This window comes from Alternaria dauci, chromosome 3 (genome assembly GCF_042100115.1).
Source record: "Alternaria dauci strain A2016 chromosome 3, whole genome shotgun sequence".
NCBI lineage: Eukaryota > Fungi > Ascomycota > Dothideomycetes > Pleosporales > Pleosporaceae > Alternaria > Alternaria dauci.
The window spans coordinates 1,549,777-1,569,536 of NC_091274.1; the positions used below are offsets into that span (position 1 = coordinate 1,549,777).

General features: G+C 52.2%; 5 protein-coding genes across 5 annotated transcripts; 1 reads left to right on the forward strand and 4 right to left on the reverse strand.

The window, feature by feature from the left end:
• Positions 1-3,352: 3,352 nt before the first annotated feature.
• ACET3X_004169 (uncharacterized protein) lies at positions 3,353-7,313 on the reverse strand (the record flags this gene model as incomplete). The annotated part of the gene is made up of 4 exons (XM_069450344.1): positions 3,353-3,651; positions 3,705-6,709; positions 6,806-6,989; positions 7,292-7,313. 4 exons carry the CDS (start codon positions 7,311-7,313, stop codon positions 3,353-3,355), a joined length of 3,510 nt encoding a protein of 1,169 aa, XP_069308147.1.
• A 1,014-nt stretch (positions 7,314-8,327) lies between these two features.
• Positions 8,328-9,968, reverse strand: ACET3X_004170 (uncharacterized protein; the record flags this gene model as incomplete). Its single annotated transcript, XM_069450345.1, has 2 exons — positions 8,328-8,377; positions 8,429-9,968. The coding sequence occupies 2 exons, from the start codon at positions 9,966-9,968 to the stop codon at positions 8,328-8,330; spliced, it is 1,590 nt and encodes a 529-aa protein (XP_069308148.1).
• Positions 9,969-10,597: 629 nt separating this feature from the next.
• ACET3X_004171 (uncharacterized protein) lies at positions 10,598-11,668 on the reverse strand (the record flags this gene model as incomplete). The annotated part of the gene is made up of 1 exon (XM_069450346.1): positions 10,598-11,668. One exon carries the CDS (start codon positions 11,666-11,668, stop codon positions 10,598-10,600), a length of 1,071 nt encoding a protein of 356 aa, XP_069308149.1.
• A 4,323-nt stretch (positions 11,669-15,991) lies between these two features.
• On the reverse strand, positions 15,992-17,381 carry ACET3X_004172 (uncharacterized protein; the record flags this gene model as incomplete). The annotated part of the gene is made up of 2 exons (XM_069450347.1): positions 15,992-16,734; positions 16,784-17,381. The coding sequence occupies 2 exons, from the start codon at positions 17,379-17,381 to the stop codon at positions 15,992-15,994; spliced, it is 1,341 nt and encodes a 446-aa protein (XP_069308150.1).
• A 1,233-nt stretch (positions 17,382-18,614) lies between these two features.
• ACET3X_004173 (uncharacterized protein) lies at positions 18,615-19,377 on the forward strand (the record flags this gene model as incomplete). Its single annotated transcript, XM_069450349.1, has 2 exons — positions 18,615-18,827; positions 18,883-19,377. The coding sequence occupies 2 exons, from the start codon at positions 18,615-18,617 to the stop codon at positions 19,375-19,377; spliced, it is 708 nt and encodes a 235-aa protein (XP_069308151.1).
• Positions 19,378-19,760: the final 383 nt, after the last annotated feature.

Here is a 19,760-nt window from a genome sequence, read left to right on the forward strand (position 1 = left end):
TGGGGGTGGGGGACAAAAGAGTAAATGCTCGACCTGATGGTGTTTTCTGGAGGGGCAGTTGTTTGGTTTCTGGCTAGATGCCTGCGCACCGCGCAAGCGAGGCGGGCTGCGCTAGGAATGACAGGGTATAGCAGTTGGGGTGACCAAATGTTCACAGTCGTTCCCGGCGCCATGTGTGCGACCAACCAGCTGTCATCAGTGATATGATAGTTCGTGCCACAAACACTGTGTTTGATATCTTTCAACTCTTTTTGAAGCTGCTAGACGACCACAATGCACATCACTGTAATGCAGTCTCGTTTCCAGGATCATCTGAGAAACAAGCCAAGCCAATACAGCGTAAACTCATGGTGAATATGTCGTCCTTTGCATTTGAGATTCATCACGCTCTGGTTGTCTTTCTCATTCCCGTTTGGGTCATTATTCAGATTATGCATGTTTCTAACTACTGATACCAAAGTCCGAATGTATCCAAATTCGAGAAGTCTTTGTTGGTGGTATCCTCCACATTATTTCCAAAGCCAACTCCAGTGTCGTTCTCATCAGGGAATGCTGAATCGTGACGCTCAGCAGAAACGGGGTCTTGTTCGTACGTGCTTGAAGTATTCGTAACATCGAAGTTGAAGTCAAAGTAACCATCACCTGCTCCCAGCATGAAGTCGTCAAAAACCAGTTCTGGTAACAGACACAGATTCGGACCGGACATATCCATAGGTGCTGGAGTGGCGTCGAAAGTGTCGGTCGTCTGCCCAAGTGACTCGCAGTGATGCTGTTGGTGTAGTGACCGACCAGTAAGTGTCCGAGCCAACTTTGAGAGCATATTAGGTCGCCCTTCACTTGACGTCGGTCTCTTTTTGCTTGCCTTAGCTTCAGGATCCTGTCGTGTGTACCCTTTCCAGTTCGCCATTGTCAAACCGTCCTTGAAGTGGCCAGCAATATGCGTCTCTCGAACTTCCCATGTCTTTAACACTTTTTCACAGAAACCGCAAACCCAGTTCTCCACAGCATTGTTGCCTGGTCCTTCTTGTCTCCAAAGATCGCGGATAGTGTCATGGAGTTTTGCTTTGTGGAAGTTTTTCACGTGCTGACGTAGGTGGTCCGGTCGCAAGAATGTTCTTTCCTCTTCGCCTTTGCTCGTGCATTCAGTTATGCGGTGGTATTGTGCAAAGTGCACGTCGCTAGGGCTTGATACCATACAGAATACGCAGAACGTGGCACTATCCGATTGTGAGGGAAGTGTGACACTTGGTCCAGAAAGCAAGCATGTCCACTTTCGTTTGGGGCGATGTTGTGTTTCCTCATGGCGCCGCCAGGACTTGCGTGCGATATGTTGGTAACAAAACGTGCATTGCCACGTCTGCTTTTCGCTATCACCATCCATTTTGGATGCGAATAGCGATGCAGATGGAAACAGTGAGCCTTGGTGAGCTGCGAATCTAATGCTGCTAGACTGACCATAGTCTTTTTTCTTGCCTCGTCTAGAGGTGACAGTGCCTGCCCAGTTGGAACATTCCGTTGGGTGAGAGGATGTAATGGAACCATGATGTTCAAATGATCCTCCATCCGAAATCGTGGCCGATGTTATACTCGCAAGTTTGGTCTCCCGCGGACCCTCATCTTCCGAGGCCGGATTTGACAAGCTCGTATCGAATAGCCTTCTTCGCGCTCTCGCGTTAGTAAACCAAGTGCTAACCTGTTTCTCGGTAATTCCGCATTTTTCAGCCAGTAACCTTTTGGTATCATTGTCCGGATATGGATTGTTTCGATTCTCCTTCAACCACCGATGTAGATATCGCGTAGCATGTGACTCGAGCTTGGTAGGTGGTCGTCGAGCGCACGAACGTTTAATTTCGGAAGGCTTGCTTGTTGAAGATTGAACTGATAGTCCTTTAGCCTGTATGCACGAAGTACAATTGGTAGAACGGCCTGGATGGAGAAATGCAGCTATTTCACACGCAGAGCATCGCGCGGTGCCCTCAGACCGTGAGATGGTTCGCGATGGAGGCTCCCCAATGACATCTAGTCGAGGTGCTTCAGGCGTAGTTCTTGGATCTTCAGCGACCCAGATGGTAGTCGCGCATGCTGCAAAAGCCTTACTAACACAGTCTTCGCATCTAAGATTCTCTCCGGGATTTGTTATGTTCCAGAGCTGACATCGAAGGCAATCTTGATCGTCCTCTTGTGACGCAAACAAAGATGCGTTGCTAGAGCAAACCTTCGCTGTAAATACGTCGAGTCTGGTGTCCCGAGGCTCGGTCGAACTGGTAGTTGCTCTCGAGCGAGTCCTGTCTTCTCCATCAAGGTTGAAAGAGTCGCCAACATCTAGATGGAAAGGCCCTTGTGTGAGCGGAGAGATCGCTCCGTAGGCCGAAGAGCTTCCTGGTTGGTTGAACTGAGCAGAATTAGCGGCTGCGTGTTACGGAGGACTATGGATAAGGTAGTACAGGGACTCCTTCGGCATCTCCCAAAGTGGCAGAGCCATAGCCCGAGTCAAGAGACCATATGCTGGCGGCTTTGCTTTTTGGTGTTCGGGATGACATTGTGACGAAGCGCCAACGGTATCTTCCAGGTGTATAGAATCAGCGTATAGACGGTCAGTTAGCAGTTTGATAGCTCTAACGGTACGTAGATGACGGACCGCGAGTACAAATAACGAGACACGTCTCGCGACGACGCGCGAACACATGCGTTCAATCTATTCTGAGATACAGGGTGTTTGTGGCTGTCCTGGACGCCTAATATGCGGCACAACTGTGGCGCCGCCTCGCCATTGGCTTGGAGACTATTTCTTGTGCTACAAGGGGGCCATGCTGGATATCTCAGCCACGCCCGAGGCTGAGGTGCATTAACTGAGCGTGTGGTGCTAGCACAGAATGGCGGTGCGCGTTGGAAAACATCCTAACAGGCGGTGTGCGTTATTTGTAACCGATTCAAGGAACTACAAAACTGCTGTTTACGCAGGAAGACGCAAATAAGAATAAGACTCGTTCTAGTTGACAGTCAGCAATACCATACATCATTCCGGCAGAGCGACCAACCTCCCCAAAGTATGCGCGCCACGGCATTAAGTTGCTTAGGCTCAAGCTAGCGCCCACCACGATGTTGATATTCAAAGTACCATTACAAAACAAAAAAAAAATGTGTATTCATTTTTTTCCATCCCGCCCTACCAAACAATGCCGTAATGCATATAGCGCAGTTGTGTGAACAATGTGTGTAGATTGAGAGAAAGGAGAAGCACTCCTTGAAAGCACGCCAATCCTATTCTGGCCTGCCCCACTCCTTCCTGTTCCAATCGTATGCAAATGATCGTAAAGTCGTTCTACATGTTCTTCCCTCATCGTCTCCAGCCTTAGACAGTTTCCCCAATAGCCCCACTGCCAGCACCAGCACCCTTGCACCAAGGATGCTCAAGCACCATACTGATAGTAATCCTCTTTTCCACATCTCGATCGAGCATCAGTCGCACAAGATCGATGCTCTCTTCCGACATCACCCATGGAACGCGTAAATCGTGATCCATGATTTCGTCAATGGAGTAGAACGGGTTTTCTTTGTAGATGATGGTGTAGAGGAGGATGCCGAGCGCCCAAACGTCTTGTTCTTTACCGCGATAGGCTTTTCCAGCTAGGACTTCGGGGGCGGCGTAGTCTAGAGAGTGTTAGTATGATTATCGCAAGTGGAGAAGCGGGAGAGAAACATACCAATAGTGCCGACAAAGACATCAAACGGCCCACTTTTGATATATGCTGCACTTCCGAAGTCAATGAGCTTAATGTTGCCTTCGCCATCGAGGACGACATTCTCATCTTTGATGTCCCGATGTACGACCTTTGCTTTGGTATGCAGATGATGGACTGCTTCTGCTACTTGCACAAAGATCTTACGGCATTCCTTCTCTTCCATGTTGACTCGCAGCTCAATATAGTCGAAAAGATCCATACCCGGTAGACCGTGTGGTATCATCTCAATGTAATAGTTGATGTCGTCTTCAAAGAAATCGGCCATCTCTACGATATTGGGGTGTTTGAAGCCGTCACGACGGAGATAGTCTAGCACATGAATCTCGAGTGGCACAGTTCCTAGCCTTCGGTCTCGTGTCCACGTGTCGACTAAAATGCGACGCTTCGTAACGTACTTGATCACGACCTTCTTGCTACTGACCTTTTTGTACCGACAGAGCTTAACTTGCCCATAAGCGCCTTGGCCCATGTCCTCTAAGACCACAAAGTCGTTGATGGTCTTCTTCTTGGGTGGCTCTTCCTGTGCAGAAACCGGTGGCGGTGCCATTGCCTTTGTTCGAATTTGTTGCGGGGTATTGGGTCGCATAGCTTCCTGAATTTGCTGAGTGAGGAGTGACACTGCAGGTGGAGTTCCTTGCGATTGGTGTGATTCGGGCTCTTGCGGCACTGAAAAATTTGACTGCCCTGGTTCAGGTTGGTGCGGCGAAGGTGGTCGCGACATAAGCGGAGTCACAGGACCAACACCGTGGTTTGCAGCATGCAGCTGCCTGGAGTATGTTATCCACAAAGCGTAGACGAGCTCTGGACCCTTGGTAGGTTTGAATGAGCCATCCTCTTCTTCAATGACATTTTCATCGAATCGAGGAGACTTTTCACTCTTCACCACTCGCATTTGCACATCGACCATGATTTCCGAGCCGTCACGATGCAGAGCTGGCAGTCCACTTGGTCGCAGGAATATGGCTGCCGCATCTGCGCTACCCTCCCGCATTGCAAGCAGAGCACGGGCGCGACGGAAGCTGTGTTCGGGGATGACTATTCCGTCGACCAACTCAATCTTATCTTCATCGGTCATGACGTGCAATATCTTGTCGAATGCGGGTATGAGCTTGCTCACGTGGAGACCTTCGGGCCGTGGCTGTCCAAACAGAGCTGATGAAAAGACGGAATTGGAGCTTGTGATTTTGAGATCGTCGGATGATAAAACAATGATGCCCGCGATGTGTGGGAAACTAGAAATGCGAAAAGTGGGTTCGCCCGGCATCGCCTCCACGGTCACTGGTATATTGATGCTGTTTGAAGTCCGCGCGGTGTAACTGCGAAATTCGTCGATCGAATCGTAGTCTAGCGCCCCAGTGTTTGTTCCCCGGAGTCGTGGTATGCCTGGTATGAGTCGCTTAAGATCCATTCCCCTCCGTAACCGATCGCTCCCGAAGACAGCTTCGGTTGCGCCCCAGCCCTTGGATACGCAGCCTACATCGTCAACCGTAATATATACGACATCTTCCGCAATCTCTTCAAGCACCCAAATGAGACTACCTCGCTTCTCTTTGACCCACAAGCTGGCAGAACCAGTCGAGCCGTTGCGTTTCTGTATCGGAATGACATCTCCACAAAGTAGAACGCCTCGTGAGCCCTTGTGTTCATGGTTCAGCTTGCCTGTCTTCTTCGCATTGTAGTATGAGGATCCACTGCCATCGTCTGTCTGTGCTTTCCTCGCGGCCGTCACTCGTGACGGGGCCTTGCTCAGTAACCGTGCAGTAACGCCACTGCCGACTTTGAGGTTGTTGATTGTAGAAGACGCCCCAGACAGGGCGTTCTTCGATCCAACCTCGGGATCCCTGAGCTTGCTTTCGAGCCACTTTCTACGGTCCTCTCGCACGACTTCCAGTATCCCCAGCTTGCGAACCTCAGCTCTCGTTACACCGAATACAAGGCATGCCAAGTCGTTTGCGGATGTAATGGTCCATGGCGTATCTGTTTCGGTGGTGAAGATGGCTTGTGCTGCTGGAGCGTGTCGGCTTCCGTGTCCGTGTGGTGCTGAACCCGCAGAGTGAGGTCCTGGTGCATTGCTGAAACTTGGCGGTAGAGTTGGTATAATGGTAGGTGATACAAGGTCGCTGATCTTTTCTTGGTCTCCTACCCGGTATGGCTGCGCCAATGCATCGTGGAGTTGGCTCTGAATTGTAAGCGGCGCAACGTCGGTTAGGGTTCGTTTCAGCGCAGCTCTTTGGGGGCGTGCGGGTTGCGTAGATGGTGGAGGCGGAGAAGCTGCCGCTGTTCGTGTGCTCGACGCGTCGGAGGCGAGTTGGGTAGTCGACAAGTCTTTCCATTTACGAGAATCTGGTGCACTGCTGGTATCGGCAACATGGGCCGTAGCCACTTTGTGTACTGGTGGTCTCGCAACCTCCAGCATGCTCTCGGGGCTCGCAGATCGACCAACTGTAAAACCCTTGTCGAATGGGTTCTCCCCAGACATGTCCGCCGGCCCTGTTACAGGACCTAGCGCTCCCAGTCCATGAGCTCCCGTGCCGTCTTGGCCTATGAGGTTTGCCCGTGTAAGCAGCTCCATCATACTCTGGACCTCCTGGTCGCCGCTGAGTTTTGCCTGGGCGTTTGCTATTCCAGGATTTGTCGCGGCCCAGCCCAGCCTGTCGCGCATAAACTCGATGGACCGCTTCAACACATTCTGGCGGTTGTGGATGAATTCCTCTGATTGTGTCGCAAAAGAGAACGAGTGTAGGGATTCGGAGGGAAAGCGAGTGAGATCCTCACCAAACGCAAAGGTCGGGGATGCGGGGGCTGTGGGCGCAGATTCGGAAGGATGTCTCGAGACTGGTGGTGTGGCAATGTTCAGCGAAGCGGCTCGTTGCGTCGACTGCAACTGTCTCGGCCCTGGCTGCTGGCGGATGCGACGGAGGCCGGAGGATCCCAGACCGTGTTCATGCTCGGGCACAATGGGCGACCTGGTGCAATGGGTGTCAGCCATGGTCCACAATGCGAAGAATGCTCCTCCCTGCCCAGGCTCCTTCCACGCCCACCTGTGTCCACGTTGCACTCACCTTGCCATGCGGTCCAGCTGCCCGGCATCGATGCTCAGACGCTTGGCCGTGTCGATGGGTGGCGGCTGCCCCGTTCGCCAGTTCAGCAGGCTCGAGGTGCTTTTCGTCTTGACCAGCGGGGCATATTCGGAGAGGTGCTGTGGCTGTGCGAAGGAGTTGAAGGGTGCTTCTTCTGGTAGAGAGCCTGGCGGGGTGAGGACGTCAGCTAACAAATCCATGTCGAGCACGAGTATGCAATGGCAAGTGGCGAGTGAGGTGCTGGTGGTAGCGGTACAGAGCAAAGTGCAGGTATTGGGGCCGGGTGTCTATCGTATACTGCAGTCTAGATGAGTGCAGTGGCTCGGCCCAGCTTCTCTCGCAGAGCATACATGTCTTGCAGTGTTGTGGGCGGTCAAGCTTACCAAGCCTGCCATGGGCCCTCGATTACACAAGCCGTCGAGGCAGTCGTGGGCGTCACGACGTAGGGCGGAGGGTCATTTGACGTACCATGATCATTTGGCCTGCTCATTCCCTGACGCGTACGAGCGCCTGTTCCCAGGCTTGGGCAATTGTCTCGGCTCGGTAAAGAATCAGACGCAGCGGATAACGACGAGATGACTAGCTCTTGATCTACAGGTACACAGATTGACGTCTACTGACCCGTGTGTTGCGATGGGGGGCAAATATGTCGCTTCCGGGGTACGGCTGGAATGATGCGCGGGCAGGTGGTGCAAAGGCTTTGGTGGGGGCTGCAGGGTTGCTGAGGGCTGGAGGCGGATATCACCTGCAACGGAAACGGCTGTTCAGTAAGAGATTCGATGCGTGGGGTAGACCAGAGGCGAGAGATGGGTAGTAGGTGTGCACAGTGAATGGCATGTAGTTACGTCGCGGGCACCATGCGACGTGAGACGCCAGCAGCGGCGTTATTTGCATTGCGCCCAAGCTGGCCCCGCGACGTGCACAGACGATCCACCCGCCGTCGACGCTATCAGATCTGATCTGCCAGACCGCCTGGGCCGGGACACCACCAGAAGACTACATCATGGCACGCTAAACAGCGAGGTTGCACAATAGACCATAGGTGCGTACCACGCCTGGGGCAAACAATGCTTTTGGCTGAGCATCCACTACTTGTGCCGCACCAGCTTCCGCAGCCGGACCTGGCTTCATCCGTCCGACAAGCCTCCGCTAGGCTTTGCTCTGACATGTGCTGCTCTGCCGCGCCATCCACCACCTAGCGAACAGGGTGAACGTCCCGCCAATCCGACCGAGATCCCATGTCGTCATAGTATGTCCGTACGGACCTGGTATACCGCTGCTTCTCCAACATCACTATGTACTGTAAGTATGGAGGTAACAGATGTCAGATGCTCAATGGAGGCCTTTGAATTCTCTGCTCGTCATGCAGGAAATTGTGCATGTTGCGGCCACTGTGATTAGCTCCGCATACCCCGGATAATGCCATTGGTTCAACATGGCTCCTGTGCATGCCGTGCGCCGACCCATGCACCCTAATCTGGCCATCTGACGAGGCTTCGAGCCATCAGTGTTGTCGGAGAGTGTCTTTGTGCTGGTTCCAGAAATTCCTGCAGCCTAGTCCTACGGTCAGCAATCGTCTTCGCCATGGCATCCTCATAAGCACACCTCGATGCATGTTGACCTGGTCTATCCACCACTCGCCAAAGCTGTCGTCTGTGGCCATGTCGGCTGCCGTCACTCTTTCCTCCCGTTTGAGTCCACATAGCATACAAGGTTGGCGCGCTGGTATGCCGCCTTCAGACTGCTTCAATGTCTTTACCGGCATCGTCTCTTGCAGGTCTGGCCCACGGTCCAAAGTACCAGCTTTGATCTGATTTGCTCCAGACACGACATGTCGCAGTCGCCCGACCTGCTCTTTCCAACTTCTTACCACATCTGCAACCTCTCGCTCTTCTTTCATGTTCTCGCCCTTGTCAATGCCTGTCAACTTCATCCCGGAACTTGCTCGTGACGACGCAGGGCCTATTCGCATGCCCTGCGACAAGTGTTGGTCTCGCTTCCAGCGCAATTTGCGACCAGCTATAATGTGGGCTGCAACATTTCCCAGCATGATGTAGCCTTGAAGGTATGCGATTGTCGTGGGCTCGGCCAGCAACTTATTCCTCATGGGTAAGGGTTGCGCTGCCATGGGCTTGAACAACTTCTCTTGTGCTTCCGCAAATAGAGAAGGGAAAAGCGATAGCAACATACCAGGCGGGGGCACGTTCGTAGGGGGTAATTCACCGGGCTGTGGATCTGGTGCTACAGGGGAAAGTACCGGAGCTGGCGCAGTGGGCGATTCAGCATTCTTAATCGACTGCATGATCCCGGGTTTACTTGATGCTTTTGTAGGAATAGAAGGCTCCCAATCGTCGAATTCATCCCACCCATTGTCTTCTTTCTGTGCTGGTGATGCGGGTGTCAGGATTGGCCGTTCTGGTTTAGTGGTAGCACCAAATCCGGACTTGGGTTCCTTGCTCGTGGCCGTTTGGTCCTTGAAAACTTGACTTGCGCCGAAAGTATTCACCCCCCTCGAGACAGGTGGTTGAGGCTGTGATATACTCATATCCCCTAATAAGTCTACGAGTGCTGAAGATGGTGCAAGAGGTGCTGCAGAGGGCGCTTTTCTTTCCTCTTCGCCCTCGAAATCGCCAAATTCGTCGTCATCATCAAAATCATCCTCTGCATCGAACAAAACGCTTGGGTCGACAGACTTCTTGGCCTTCACAATGGGTGCTCGCTGCCATGTTTGCTCTACCGGCTGAGGTGATAATCGTGGTTTGAAAACGGAGACTGCATCTGTAGTCGAGCTGATGTTCCAAGCGTTCGATGGTGGTTGGGAGACTGGAGGCGATGTAAATGTGAACAGATCTTGCTTGGCAGGAATAGCGGGTTCAGTAGACGTGCCGCCCTCGAATTCGCCCCAGTCGTCGTTGTCTTCACTTGTAGATGCTTGAGCGGAGCTGGAAACAAAGCTCTGATTGTTGTCTGCGTGTGAAGGTTGCTGCGATGGTGATGCTGAGATTGGAGTGTTGGTCAGGCCTTTGAAGAAGCTGAATTCTGATGGCGCAGGTGGACCGGCAGTCGTCCGCGTGTTGACGGGTTGCGACTGCTGCTGATGCGAAGGAGAGTCGGCCCCGAATTCTGCAAAAAGATCCGCGGACATTGCTCGTACAGAGAGCTAGAACATCTAACGTTGTAGAGCGACGCTGGTGCACGTGCATGTGGTTGATGAGTACACGCCAGCGCTAAAGTCGAAAGAGTGGGCCGGCAGCACAATGTATACAGCTAGCCGCCTTCACGCCACACAAGGGAAAATACCGAACCTTGCCCCCGTAGTTGTCTGGGTGGAGTATCGCCGTACAAGGGAGATTGATTGCTCTCCCTGTAGTTGCTTGGTAGAGTATTTGATTTGGACCCAGGTATACCAAGGGCGGCAGACATCACATGAGCGCGACGCATGGTCAGACATTTGTCGCCATCTTCAGCCAGGGCGTAGATGACTAAACCGATACCGGTGATGGGCACGGCATACGCAACAATGTGGAAGACAAGCGTGAGGTAGAGACATCAACAACAACAAGTCACATACGTTAGAGATTAGGTTTTGTTCATATCCCACCCATGTTTTCATTCATATCATTATGGAAACTATGGAAGGACGACGCCAGGACCCCAGACCGTTATGCATGACACGTTTCAAAAGTCATCACAGCTTTTCCGAAGCAACCACATCCCCAGAACCAGGTATCTAGAGACGAAAGAAGAGAAACAAGCAACCCAGAGAGAGAGCGCTTATTTCTTGGAAGCCTTCTGGGCGGCCTTGGTGACCTTGCCGGCCTTGTCGGCCTTGGCGACGGACTTGATGACACCGACGGCAACGGTCTGACGCATGTCACGGACAGCGAAACGACCGAGAGGAGGGTAGTCAGTGAAGGCCTCAACGCACATGGGCTTGGAGGGAACCATCTTGACGATGGCAGCGTCACCGGACTTGATGAACTTGGGAGAGTTCTCAACAGACTTTCCGGTACGGCGGTCAATCTTCTCGAGGAGCTCAGAGAACTTGCAAGCAATGTGGGCGGTGTGGCAGTCGAGGACTGGGGCGTAACCAGCACCAACCTGACCAGGGTGGTTGAGGACGATGACCTGGGCGTTGAAGGACTCGGCACCCTTGGGGGGGTCGTTCTTGGAGTCACCGGCAACGTTACCACGACGGATCTCCTTGACGGAGACGTTCTTGACGTTGAAGCCGACGTTGTCACCGGGGACACCCTCGACAAGCTGCTCGTGGTGCATCTCGACGGACTTGACCTCAGTGGTGACACCAGCGGGGGCGAAGGTGACGACCATACCAGCCTTGATGATACCGGTCTCGACACGACCGACGGGCACCGTGCCAATACCACCAATCTTGTAGACATCCTGGAGGGGAAGACGGAGGGGCTTGTCGGTGGGACGGCTGGGGGGGTCGATGGCGTCAATGGCCTCGAGGAGGGTCTTACCAGTGGCCTTGGCCTTGGTCTCCTTCTCCCAACCCTTGTACCAGGGGCAGTTGCTGGAGGCCTCAATCATGTTGTCGCCGTTGAAACCGGAGATGGGGACGAAGGGAACGTGCTTGGGGTTGTAGCCGACCTTCTTGATGAAGTTGGAGGTCTCCTTGATGATCTCCTGGTAACGCTCCTCAGACCACTTGGTGGTGTCCATCTTGTTGATGGCAACGATGAGCTGCTTTACACCGAGGGTGTAGGCGAGGAGAGCGTGCTCACGAGTCTGACCATCCTTGGAGATACCAGCCTCGAACTCACCAGTACCGGCGGCAATGATGAGAATAGCGCAGTCAGCCTGGGAGGTACCAGTGATCATGTTCTTGATGAAATCACGGTGACCGGGGGCGTCGACTAGATGGTGTCAGCAGGTGGACCGCGTCCAAATCTCACTGTCGAAAAGAAAAAAAGAATTCATGTCGCTTGTCATGTCGATGCTGCGGCTTTGTGCTTGTCACTGCGCCTGTGTCTCGTGAGGGCAGTGCTGCTCGAGAAGTACTTGTTGCATGGCGCGCAGAAGTAGGTGCCATTCTCAAGAGCTGATGCACGCGATGCTCTCCGTTCCAGAGCAGCAGCTGAAAGAGGCTTGACGACCTTGAAGCCCCTTCCCTCAGCCTCAAGATGAGCGTCACTTCGCCGATGATCATCGAGAGCATACTGCGAGGCTGCATTGTGATCACAGACCTCGCATCGGAAGCGCGCCAGCTCTTTCGCCTTGTTCCGGACACCAGCAGCGATCTCATTCACGCGCCCAGGATTGCGTTCGCTCCAAGACGTGTGCTGCTTGAGGTTGTTCCTCAGGAAGACCTCCTCATTCTCGTCGCGCTTCCTCTTGCGGCAGCGCTGGGTCTTGAGTGCATCGCGCTGGCGGCGGAGTTCCCTGGCATGGACAAGCTCTTCCTCAGTGAGGGTGAGGTCTGCTCGAACGCTCTCTGATAGTGAGAGGTGGGTGCATCCAGGCTCCCAAGCCACCTTCTCGCGAGGCCAAAGGAAGAAGTCCGGAATGAAGACGTCATCCATGATCATCTTGACGCACGCGCAGAACACCACAGTATAGACAGCCTCCAATGCAAGGAAGCGGGCTCGTAGGCGAGGAACTTGCTGTGGAGAAGGCATGTTGGTCCAGCACAACATACCAAAAGTTAAGGAATAGCCCTGATTTAGGGCGCGCTGAACAAGTTTAGGTATGACACCTTTACCTGTCCTGTAGGTGGTCTGGCGCCCTTGAACCCCATCCTTTGCATGAGTCCCAGACCCAATGTAGAGCATAGGTTGTAGCTGAAGATGCTCGAGGATGAGGGCATACACAGCCCATAGCTTGGAGGCGGTTGGCTTGGGGAGGCCTCGGAAGAAGTCGATGCTGGGTGGCTCTGGTGACGAGAGCACTGCATCCAAACCTGGGGCGACCTGGAGAGGTGTGTCGCTGACCACGGAATCCCATTTCTCACGCGATGAGAAGGCAGACTTGATGTTCGTGTTGATATACCAGTCGGGAAGATCGAGGTTGACGAGCCGAAAGCCAGCAGCATCAAGGTGTGACTCGATGGAACCAACCTCAGGGTCGAAGAAGTTCTCCATGATGGATGTCTTGAAGTGGATGAAAGACAGTGTGTGTGGAGGATGCAGGCTGGATGCAGATGATGCGGATGCGGTGCTGAGGTGTGATCCTGAGGAATGAAGGCAAAGGACAGGAGGAGGCAGATAAAAGGCTCCTCAGGTCCTGAGGCAGCAGCATCATGATGGAAGGAACATGCTGCATCCGATGGCAGGAGCATCGGGAAGTGGCAGCATGAGCGAGCGCAGCAACAGCAAGGGCGAGCTGAGCAGCGACAGGAGCGAGCGACATGACGGAAGGGGATACATGAAGAAGGTGCATACACGATGAAAGGGGATACAAGAGGAAGGTGCAAACATACTGCATCGTGTTAGCATAGTGAAGAGCTGAGGAAGGGAGGATGCACGAACCTAACGGTGACATAGTACTTGGGAGTTTCGAACTTCCAGAGCGCGATATCAATGGTGATACCACGCTCACGCTCAGCCTTCAACTTGTCGAGGACCCATGCGTACTTGAAGGAACCCTTACCGAGTTCGGCGGCTTCCTATGAGGCTGTTAGCCTACTGTAACCAGGGTTGAGAAGTTAGATGTGCATCATCACGCCCCCATGTAATCGCCAGGGTATGATATCGCCAACAAGAGGAAGACGAACGCTCCCCATGTAGTCGCCTGGGTAGGGTGTTCGATTTTCCTCTTGCATGGCGTGTGATGATGTCGGCTGCAAGCGGGCTAGCGCTAGCGCGTAAAAGTCCGCACAACCCCACCACCAAAAATGCCCCTCATCGCGATAAGCCAGAGTTTGGCAGAGCGCTCAGAGGAAGCACCAGGTGGATGCAGCAGTGCGTGTGAAAGGAAAAGTGATGCCATACCTTCTCGAACTTCTCGATGGTACGCTTGTCAATACCACCGCACTTGTAGATCAAGTCTGCATCCCAATGTAAGTTGTTTGACCCCGCAATCGTTCGGAGAGGGAGGGCTTACGGCCGGTGGTGGTGGACTTTCCGGAGTCGACGTGGCCGATAACGACCACGTTGATGTGCATCTTCTCCTTACTGCAACCATTGTTAGTAAGGTGTACCAGGCATAGGTGTGGCGGCCTTGAGCTACCCCAGTGGGCAAATGTCGAGAGACTCCACTGGTTGCAGGCGGAAGGCAGGCAGAGTGACTTACCCCATGTTGGCGGTGTTGTCTTGTTTAAGTTTGTGTGGTGGTGAGGGGAAGTTGTTTGATACTCAGATTTACAGCGCGCGGTGTAAGGTATGAGTTGGACGGAGAAGAAAAGTTGAGCGATGGAGGGGTCGGGTGCTAATATACCTGGAGGGCTGTGGGTCTGTGCTAGTTTTAGGCGCTAGTCCCCCGTTGGGCTACGAAAACTCCTTCACTTGCAATGAGTTCAAAGGCGAGAGAGGCAAAATGGGTCCTCTTAATTGGCCCATATACCATAGAGCCCTTCCACCCGCCTTGACCGCCTGCTACGGGCTTGCCACAGCCGCAGTTGCCTCACGCGAGTCTTTGGGACTATCGTCATTGCGTGTCCATCAGCCCTTTTTTGGTACCCGCGTCACCTACGCGCTACAGCTTTTGCTTTTGCACAATTTTCGACTACTACCATCACGCCGAATGGACTTCTTCTGGATACTGGCCCAGTATGCAGTCATCGCGCTGAAACAGGCTCGGTGTCACCTTTGCCGCACTGCAAACTTTTGGCGGGGTACTGAGATTGCCATCATAATCTGTACCTAGCCCCACTACAAGCGGAGTCCATAGTGGCCTTGTCCACGGTACTATCTAGATCATGCACAACACCGTGTCCATTTCTTCCATTCCGCTGCTAGCCACTGCCTTCATCACCTTCACCGTCACATTGGGCATTGCTGCTGTATGCAGCCATAAATGGGCCCTCGTTGCCTCACTAAGCGCTGTCATAGACACCCATTATTCCTCCACCCAACTATCATGGGACAGCCTTTCGAATCGTTCATACGCCGCCCTTTACCGACGTGGAATCTGTCGCGGCATCCTACGCTGACCCTTGCTTTACTAGGCATTTCTGCTGAAAGAAAGTTTGTTTCAGGATTGAGACCTACTCGCTCGAAACCCACCCGGTACCGTCATTGCAATGCAACATAAGCTTTCCACGTTCACTCCGGGAAACAATGGGCTTGCAGAGCTTCGTCAAGCTTTCACCACCATGGCGATATCGTTTCGCCCGCCTACAGGCTATTTGTACCACGAGAAGCGGAAATTATGAGGCAAAGTCCACGTTCGAGCTTGCCTTCTACCATCCGTTGCCCTACCTGACCCACCGCAGTCCGAACTGCTAACTACCCAATTACTAGTGCAGGTATACAGTTTGTCCTGTTTTAAACCAAGGCTCCGGAGGCATCGAAGAACTGATACTGCGATATTCTTTAGGCATAGGATAGTTCAGCAAACCCCAAACCGCCATCCTCCGTCACGCATGCGATCTACGTACCACGAACGAATCAATCCGGTCCTATAACCAACCCCTTCGCTGGCCACACGTTGTTCAGGGTCATACAGAGGTTGTGACAGAATCGCTTTTTGGTGCGAGTGAATGAAGAAGCTTGCGGAAACGCCAGATAATGCTCGCCGGGGTACCAGAAAGATGAAGGCTGGCGCCTGGGATTAGTACCTCACTGCAAAGACCGTCATACTTGGCTCCTCATCACACCGCTTCATGAGCTGCTTCCCTTTATGAGAATTCAGAGGAAACAGGATGACGGTCATAACGTATATTCGATAAAGGTATATCCGCTTTGGAGGAGAAGCAATGGTGCTGAGATGCTCACCTCACATGTCTATTCGCTCCAACGTTCCTCTAGAATGAACACAGTTAACGACGTGTTCTCTCCTGACGAACTTTTGATAAGAACAATCAAGTAACGACTGCGTCTTTCGGCTACGGAGAACATGAGCATAGCGTTAGATTGTCATAAAGACTTCATTCTCGATCGGATCATATCTCTCGCGTTCGAAGAAGCACGCTTTTGAGCCATGATGGACGAAGCACATTATCGCATCAGAGTGCAGCATCCTAAAGACATTCTCGAGCCACAACAACTAGTCTTCCCATACATCATTCAACAGCCATTTCTGGCCTTCCCATTGCTCCTTCACAACTGGCCAGATCTGATCGGGTGGTAGCACGAACCCACCACCGGCCTGGTCCTGAGGACTCAGCTCCATCGTCCACGAGTGATTTGCGCCGTGCACAGCATAGTGGTGATCTCTCGAGTTACCCGTAGAGAAGTAAAGGATCTGACAACCAGGGCCAAATTCGTAAGTACTGTTCTTTGTGCTAGCAGCCATGATAGCATTTGCTGTGCCACCAGCAACCTCGAGCATGCGAGGAAGGGTTTCTGGTAGCGGGTCGCACGAGAATCCATAGGGAGTTAGAATGAGCTGACTGTACGAGTGGAAGTCGATAAAAGAACGAATTCCAGCACCTTTTTGTGAAAGTTTAGCTGAAAGACCATCCATGGCTTCATTCTCGGGCGTGTCGCCTGGTGCTTCTCCACGGTACGTCTGGCCACAAGGATCTGGTGTAGACCCACCCTCTGGCGGCTCCGCGTCCCACTCAAATTTCCAATTGCGGTTGCCGTCAGTTCCAATGCAGGTGGTGTTGATATTCGGACGCGGCTGACGGTTCTTTCGCCAGAGTCGATCATTTGTTTGTGTGTACAGGAAGCCATCAGGATTGTGGAAGGGCACGAGGTAGAAATCGTAGTAGTCCAAGAAGGCGGTCACATTGGTATCGCCTTTCTTGTAACCGTCAATCAGTTGATATGCCAAGTACTCGATTACTGTGACAGTTAGTTGTTGTTATGTCCCAGTTGGCATGTACATTCTTACCCATGGTGGATATCCATTCTCTTGCGTGGACTGTGGCATGCCAGAGAATGACTGGCTTCTCTGCTTTGTGCTTTCTGTGACCGTCCTTTTCGTCTCCATAGAGGTTGAAAGCATAGATCGTTCGATTCTCGGAGCTCTTTCCAATGGGAAACTTCTTCGAGTTCTTGGGAAATGCCTTGACAAGATCATCCCAGTACTGAAGATGGTCGGCGTATGGATGATAGGTGTCGAACCAGGAGAGATCTGGTAGCTCGCCACGCCCGTGCAAGCCTCGCTTGTATACTGGTTTCTTTTCCGTAGCGCGTATATAGTTGCCAAGATCGGAGTTCACGAGGCGTGCTTTGAGACCTAAGGCATTGAAAGAGCTTACTTCTTCAGGCGGAACGGCGATGGAAAGGGTTTCGCGAATGGGATGAGTGTGGTACTTGGAGAAAAGTATACTAATCTCACGAGCCTCCTCAGCAGAAGACGGTGTAACCGAATAAACGTGATAGCCATTATACGTGACTTCCGCGTTGTGAGTTGCAGAGCTGTCTCGAGACTGGAAGGGAGATGCTGCTGCTAACTGAGTGGCTAGCAATATGTTGGTCCACTTCATGGTGAATATCGATTGACCGTTCGTTGTATGGCGTACTCGGTACTATGCACGATCTGTCTTGAGACATTATATACTGCCTGAACCTTGTCATAACCTTATCAGGCATTGGGAGCCAAGTGAATGATGATGCAACGATGCGATTTCATTTTACTGCCTCCAATGGGGATATCGCAGTGGTTTTACCGCTTAGTACATAACAAGTATGTGGAGTGTCGTTCAACGGCCAACCGAGGACATGCCCAGACTTCGAGATATCTTGGACATCACCAGCTTCCTAATCAGGTCTCGCCGCCAAGAAGCACGACATGGTAGACATGCATATTCCCCTCAACTAAGGGTAAACTGACAGAATCGCAAATGCTGCATGGGATGAATAGCGACACTACTGCCATGATGTACGCTGAGTCGCAGTTAGGGTCCCGTAGGCTGTGCTCTTCGGATCTCCACTGTCGATAAGCTGCGTTTGAAATGATGGGGGAAGGCACAACCGATACCTAACTTTGAGCCAATTCTACCTAGGTAGAGGGTTCTGACGTGCTGTCCTCTCATTTGTTTTTTTTTTCCCGAAAAAAACGTTCGTTGCGGTAAGGCTGTGACAAGCAAAGTAGAAAAAAAAATAGGCTCAGCGTCTATGGCTCCCTTGTGCAGCCCGCACAAGAACGTATAAAGCCCCCAAAAAAGAGTTACATTCATTCATTCATTCATCCATCCATGGATGAAGAAGTGCCAAAAAGAACTGATGTGACCTAACCAGGGGTCGCTGTGACGATGTTAGTAAAGGCATTCGAACACGATGCGTATAAGTTGGTACTTACAACCTGGAATCTCTTGATATCGAACGAATCGTAGTCAAGCGCCTTGCCATTGGGCCATTAGGCCGGTTGCATTTCGATGACAAGCGAAAGGATTAATTGCATAATATCCTACATTTTGTGGCGGAAAAAGGTGGCAATTGCGCTAGCACTGCGGGGTTGCCTGCTGTGCAGTTGAGCCAAACGTCACTCGCCCCACCATACCTCGTCTTCTATTCGACACACGTTTTCCAAGCACCAGCAATCGCAGCCTCAATGATGCCCGTCACAGAGCGAAGAGTCCACTTGTTGACTCACAATATAAGTGCTGTCACCGGAAGACCGCTCATCGAGCAGAGGCTTCATAAACCTCAAGTGCGGCCTGTTGCCATAAAAACCAGGCACTTATAGGCCTGCACCAGCAGAATCAACAAATCCAACGATGCCAACAAGCAACAATGAAATCTATACAGCACACTTCGACAGTAGTCAATTCGTAGTTGGCGGTGGTGTCGCAATATTTCATCTTGCCACAAGTCGCGTTGTGATATGCAGCTGTGTGTATCGCGGACAAAAGTTCTACTTCCTCCCCAAAGGACGGCGCGACGCTGGCGAAGAGAGCGGCACAGGTGCCGAGAGAGAAGGTTATGAAGAAGTATGCCACATCTACTTTCTCTTCTGGCAGACAAACATACTAACGCTGTGAACAGTCTGGCTACCGCAACCGTCTTCTGCCTCTACCTACTGTCCACCGTCAGCCGCAAGCGCACCCACGCATACATGCTCCTCCACAGACTGCCGAGCCGGTATACATGCAACTCCTTCCTCTTGGTTCCCAGCAATATATAATTTATTGGTACATTGCCGAGACACTTCCTCCTATTCTAGAAACCCTGCTTGAGACGGAAGCAGGCGCGGCGTATAAACCACCACCACCATATCCGCAGAACCTCTCTTTACGGGAGAGAATCAAAGAAGAGCCTGAAGGGTATGAGCCAAGACACCACGAGAATACAGGGGTAGATGAGCTCGAAGTGACTTATAAAAGTGAGTTGGTGAGCGTGGAGAAGGCGGTGGAAAAGCTGGAACACGAAGGTAGTATGGGTAGGATTATGGCGGATGTGGTCAAGAAAGGATGGGAGGGGATTCAGCGGAGGCTCGAGATGGAGGATGCTGCTACGCACGAGAGTCCTGAGACAGTTTGATGGCACATGACTAGAGATGCCAGGCACCAGGCGTGAATCGTCTTTGAGAGGCTTATCTCCATTCACCAGCCTCTCAAATCGGTAGAGCCATAAGTGCAGTATAGTATCTCTTCGCAATTCAATAAGAGCATAACAATATGGTCGTCCACTTATTCATAGCCTGTTGACATGGTGTTCCATGTCAGATAAGATGTTCAACGTCATGAGCCACGCAAACAAAAACGACCCTTGAACGTGAGGTCACTCCCCATTTGCTACTTATACCACGCCCGGCGGCTACACAAACCGCGTGTCTTCGTTACCAACATACATATTCTCCTAACCAGCCTAGTATCATTCGTCTAAGCACAGCAATATAAGTCATCCCACGTGCTTCTGCACTC